Here is a 5869-nt window from a genome sequence, read left to right as displayed (position 1 = left end):
CTTATAGTATTATTCTTTTAACAAAAAAAAAAAGAAAAGTTTTTATATTAGTAAATATTTGATCCAATTGCGGTATTATGCTAATTTAATTCAACAATTACTATCAATTTTAATTATCGTCGCATTGTAACTTGTCCAAAATTCACCTTTTTTATATATTTATCATTTGGTTATTATATTTCTATTTAATCTTCAATTTTAAACGGGTTAAGTTTTCAAAAAACTACAACTTCTTTATTGTTTTTCAACGTTTAGTCTTAGTTTAACAACACTGTGTGTTTTACATATTATTTAACAGAAAATACTTTATAGTGTAGTCCCAATACAATTTAATGTATTAATGTAAACATTTTACTATTGGTGCATTACGTTACTTTTACGGCTGCATCCGAATTTAAAATTAGTACATTAGTTGGATCCCGAATTATTTTAGGTAGTACACTAAATAGGTCCCGAATTATTTTAGGTACTAGGCTAGTTGGGTCCTGAATTATTTTAGGTATACACTAGTTCCTGAATATTTTTTGGTAAGTAGTATATTATACTAACATTTTCCTTCCCATTTTAACAGACTTAGGACTGACTATCTATAATCTATTTAGACCCCAGAGTTATATTTTTTTAAATTCTATAATTTATATTGTATTTTTATATAATAGTATTGAAAAGTTAGTATAGTGTAATAAAAAAATTATACAATAATATTAATACAATTTTAATATTTTTACCAACACAATTCTAATAATTTATATTTTATTAGAAAAGAAACTATAAAAACATTTTTCTCCATACCTGTGGTCTAAATAGATCATAGACAGTCCTCAATTCATATATTGATAGATTTTATCAAATAAATAAAAATAAAAAAGTAAAATATAATGAATATAATATAATTTAATAAAATATAATTTATGTGTACAACTTAAACTTTATTTTTGACTTTTATAATTTTTTAAAAAAACGGATGAATAGAAATCGATAAGTTTCTAAATTGAAATATTTTATACCCGAGTAAACATTTTACCAAATTGGAGATAGTGACATTGTAAATATTAAACATTAAATAAAATGATTGTAGATTAGGGTAGGTAATCAAGTGAATTTATTTTAAATTTTTATATGGCATTTTAAATAAATAATAATATTATAAAATATGGTGGAATTTGTTTGACAATATACAATAAAAATGATAGTTCAATAGTTTATAAAAATAAAATAAAATGTAAATATGGATTTATGAAAATCTTTATTCGTATATAAAAAAATATTTTACTCTAGAAACTAATCAGTTGAAACAACTATATCATATAGAATTTAAGTTAAAATAAAGTTTAAGTCGTGCACATAAGTTCATAATAAATAAACTTATGGGTACACGGCATACCACTCTAAGACGTGGCATGCAATTCGGACATTTTTTTTTTTTTGGCATGCAATTCGGTTGCAGCCATATTAGCTTGCTATTTGATTCATGTTATTTAATATAAAATTATAAAAATTTACTTTATTAGTGATTTTACTAAGTTATAACAACTTAACGAATTATTGTTTATTTGTAAACTACAAACTGTTAAATAATAAATTCCTATTAGATACCTACTTGAGGTACTTAAGAATTTACTTTTTATGTATAGCCAGCAAGGAATTAAAATAATATTATGTTTAATATTAGTAATTCGACAGTGAACATATTCGTCGAAGAATGTCAGTTCACACTCACTCTATTATTTAAGTTTATCGATTATCTGTAGCCTGAAGTCGTAAATATTAAAACAAAGTAAACATAATTTCCGGTAATATTTTTAAATCCATGTACATTTTATCGCTATGCATTTTATATACATACTTACTGATAGTAAAATGTAATAGATTTATTAATATAATAGACTTCTATATTTATAGTCTTTATTTATCAAGTTTTCCTTTTATTTTTAAGGGCAAGTAATAAAAGTTGTTCCTCGTTAGAACTTGACATTATTGTAAAATGGCGATTATTAAAAAATGAAATCAAGTGAACAGATGTAAATAACTATGTACTAGATTACTAGATTATGACTGTAGTAGCAGACCGCTCACAAACTATCGCTGCTTGTGTGCCATCATCAGACTGCTAACCGCCGCGACAGACCACGTTCTGTGTCCCCGAGCTTTTAATGTGAGAAGGCACGTGGGAAATGTGAGCACTGAGCAGGTAAACAAAAAAAAACTGATAGAGTTTACACTAGACCTTTTATTACCTTTTTATCTTTACCGATAATCTGGCGAAGTTTACAATCGCCCTAATAAATAATATTTTTTGAGAATAAGGGTGATTAGAATTATGTGGTATTATAGCATCAGTTTGTTTAAGTTTTCTGTAAACAGTAAATTCTAATTTTTTAGTTATTATGGAAACAGTTAGATCACACCTGAATTAATTTCAAAAGCCTATTCAGAAATATTCGAAATTTCAAAGAAAACTAGCCATATACTTTTAATAGACATTTATTTTTTATGATACTAAATAATATAAATTATTTTGTAGCATAACATTTATATTTTATATAATTTTAATGATTCATAAATTATTTTCTATTAATAACGCGAAAAAATCGATTTGGTTTAGTTTAGAATCACTGTAAAAATATTGCCGCCCCATAAATATTTCAGAGGGGATTTTACTACCCCGAACCACCTCTTAAATACGGCCCTGCTCGGTTAGTTAAGACACTTAATTTTCTAGATTCTTATGCTGATCGTGATAAAGCGACGGATTTTCTGATTGAATAATTAAATTCATGGATCCTCCTGGACTTCTGCCGTACAAACTCACTTTGAAAATCTTTGAAAAAGAATGTTATTGAAGTGAAAATTCTGACTGGCTATGCCATAAACTATATTTCAAGATAATTTTTCTTAAATTTTTCTCTTCTTATTCTATGTCATATATATATATATCTACTCACACAAAGAATTAAAGTGAAAACTCACCGGTTAATTGCATACTTGAATTATGTAATAAAATTAAAACTACACATTAACACTTAATTCATAATACCATATGTAAATCTACTTATGTTTGATATAATAATTTTGTACTTATTGTGTACCCAAGAACAGATTGTAAATAATAACTTAATAAACAATTTAAAAAAAAAAAAGTTATAGTTTTTTTCTTAATTGTACGGTCTTACATTATGTATTTTGCTAACTGTACTATATGCCTTTCAATTAATAGGCATTATCATCGTTATTAATAAAATAAATGTAAAATATAAATATATTTTATTTCTTAACGTTATCAATAAATTATAAATTATACTCTGCTAACATAGATGGTGTTACTTTAAATTTGGGATCCATGAATGCCTGTACTTTTTTCTTATTGATCCTAAATCAGAAAAAAAAAATCAATGACAAAAAAAGTTATTTTAAATGATAATTCGAGGTTGATTTACCTAAGTTGTTTTTTGCCAACTGACAATATATTACGCTTTTGTAAACTTTCAAAGCAGTCTTTGAATATATTTCCTTGAGGTTCGGTTTCTCTTAATGTTCCTTTTAAATCTTTTGGTAAAGTGAAAGTATCCATTGATTCTGTAAATTTATTGGTCCCTAAACGTCTGGTGCTAATGTTACCCATTTGTCTTTTTTGTAATCTTTTAACTTTTTTTTTATTAGTTGAATTTTCTAATTCATCTAGTTCTTTGTTAATATAACGTAATCTAAAATACAAAAACAATGATAGAAACTGAATATAATATAGTTTAAATATATAAAAATTAAAAATTATGAATAAAATTAATGAACCTGTAAAGATCTGATATTTTTTTCTTCTCAATTTTTGCATTCATTCGCTGTCTTTCTTCATTTCGTAGTCGTCTCTGAATCTTGCGTTTTTTTATAGTTTTTTTATTGTCCCTTGTAGTTGGTGGGTTAATGGCCTTAAATTCAGAAGTATCTTCATTTACTTCTATATTGGAGTCATTAGTGAATCCAGGTAGACCTTCAGTAAGTTCTTCAATGATCATTTTCTTTTAAGAAAAATAAAATTAGAAAACAAAAACAACACATTTACTTTTATATTATAATATTACTTCGTGTTTATCTTTGGAAACTTGTTTAAATAAACTTTGTGTAACTCGATTTATGTGAGCTTCATGTTTTATCAAAGCACTTTCTTTTTCAGCAATATTAGACAACAGTGATACATGATCTTCGATAGTAGGATTGTATGATAAACCAGGATGTGGACATTTCATATCATCTGCCTCACATGTCCTTTGGTTTGGATGAAACATTTTTTTATTACTTAATTTTGGAAGAATTTTAGCATTATGGTTTAATACTTCATGTGGCAACCATTTAATAACATTATTTATGAGTTTTTCTTTTTTTTGTCCTGGCTCTATAAAAAAATATTTTATATTACAACTATGAAACACAAAATTATACATTTTAAAAATGCATCATACTTCAGTAATTTATAAATGTATAGTTATATAATTACATAAAATAATAATATATAATACAATAATATTATTATATAATGCATAATTATATAATTACATACCTCTATAGCTTGACCATAAATCCTTATTAAAGACATCTTTGGTAGAAGTTTCTTTTAATTGCAACATTTTAACTTTAGATTTCAAAATCTTATTCAATTCTTTTGCATCCTTTTTCTTAATTATAGTCTTTTTCAATGGCTTAATGTTTTTATCAAAGTCTTCATTTTTTTTATTTTTATTTACTTTCTTTACACTTCTAAAAATGACACAAAAATAATTTTATATTAATTACTTAAATAATTTCACTGAACTAACTATTAAAACATGAAAAAATGAAAAGCATGAAAAATTCATCGTATTCTTAAAAAAGGTAAACTACAATATTTAAATTCATACAAGGCTCATTGTATAATGATTCATATAATTTATTAAAAATAAATAAATGTTTGTTCCTTTATAAGAATACTGATTAAGTAAATAAATTAATATAATAATAAATTAATTAAATACAAAGATCTATAATATAAATTAAATTAAAATTAGTTCTGTATAGTTTAATTGATTCAGAAAAATTTTAATTGAAAAGGAACTTTTACTAAGTATTACATTAAAAGAGTATAATATTATCAATATGACTATTTTCATTGGATTAAATATCTATTTAGATTACCTTTTGGAAAGTGGAACTATAGCAGATGACGATTGTAAACTTGACAAGCATTTAAGAGGAGCTTCCAAAGATTTCTTAGGTTTTTGAACTTTTCTTTTCTTCCCACTTGTATCAATATGAAAGAGTTCTTCATCTTTCTTGTCGCTGAATGGATCTCTTTAAATAGAATAACAAAATTAGATACTGACATAGTAATTAATGATTTAAATATTATATATTAAATACCCAATACGCTCCTTAAGCCTTTTTTCTTCTAAGAAAGTGTCAACATCGGTTACATCAATTTTCGTACGCCAATCACGTTTTAATCTTCTTCCTGTCTTTTTTTTAGTCTTCATGGTCAATAATTTGAACACTTGTAAACTGTGTAGAATATTAAAACAAAAATCTAAAACTCAAGACACAACGTAAAATTCACGTGGTTTTATCAATGATAAGAGATAATAAAATAACAGTGCTACACAAATGTGTAAAATATATGTCTGTGCATTTCATGTTTACATGTTAATGGTGCAATTTTATAGAATTTTGAATTTAATTATTATTTATAATTCCATCACTCAAAATAATTGCTGCATTACTAAACAAAATATTTATAAGCTACTTAATTCTTATTAATTTAATCTTCGTATTCTATCAGTTAGTAATAATATTTTATGTAATATTAATAATGATTTTTTATAACTTAATTTGATATTTTAAACTA

The 5869-nt window shown here is 24.6% G+C and overlaps 1 protein-coding gene across 1 annotated transcript; it reads right to left on the bottom strand.

Moving 5' to 3' along the window:
* Nucleotides 1-2851: 2851 nt before the first annotated feature.
* LOC112685057 (ribosome biogenesis protein NOP53) lies at nt 2852-5606 on the bottom strand. The gene is made up of 7 exons (XM_025556824.1): nt 5389-5606; nt 5164-5319; nt 4553-4749; nt 4077-4387; nt 3790-4013; nt 3438-3704; nt 2852-3370 (listed from the first exon to the last, which is right to left on the bottom strand). The coding sequence occupies exons 1-7, from the start codon at nt 5499-5501 to the stop codon at nt 3289-3291; spliced, it is 1350 nt and encodes a 449-aa protein (XP_025412609.1). The 5' UTR covers nt 5502-5606; the 3' UTR covers nt 2852-3288.
* Between the last annotated feature and the right edge of the window lie 263 nt (nt 5607-5869).

Source organism: Sipha flava, unplaced genomic scaffold (assembly GCF_003268045.1).
Source record: "Sipha flava isolate LNK unplaced genomic scaffold, YSA_version1 263_pilon_pilon, whole genome shotgun sequence".
NCBI lineage: Eukaryota > Metazoa > Arthropoda > Insecta > Hemiptera > Aphididae > Sipha > Sipha flava.
This window is presented reverse-complemented; position numbering and strand designations above follow the sequence as displayed.

What these genes read in the sequence shown, in the direction of transcription:
- LOC112685057 (XM_025556824.1), bottom strand. Translation starts at nt 5,501, where the DNA reads ATGAAGACTAAAAAAAAGACAGGAAGAAGATTAAAACGTGATTGGCGT. An exon ending in AGGCTTAAGGAGCGTATTGG is followed by an intron (nt 5,320 to 5,388) that starts GTATTTAATATA and finishes TTCTATTTAAAG; the next exon opens with AGATCCATTCAGCGACAAGA. An exon ending in AAAATATCAGATCTTTACAG is followed by an intron (nt 3,705 to 3,789) that starts GTTCATTAATTT and finishes TTTGTATTTTAG; the next exon opens with ATTACGTTATATTAACAAAG.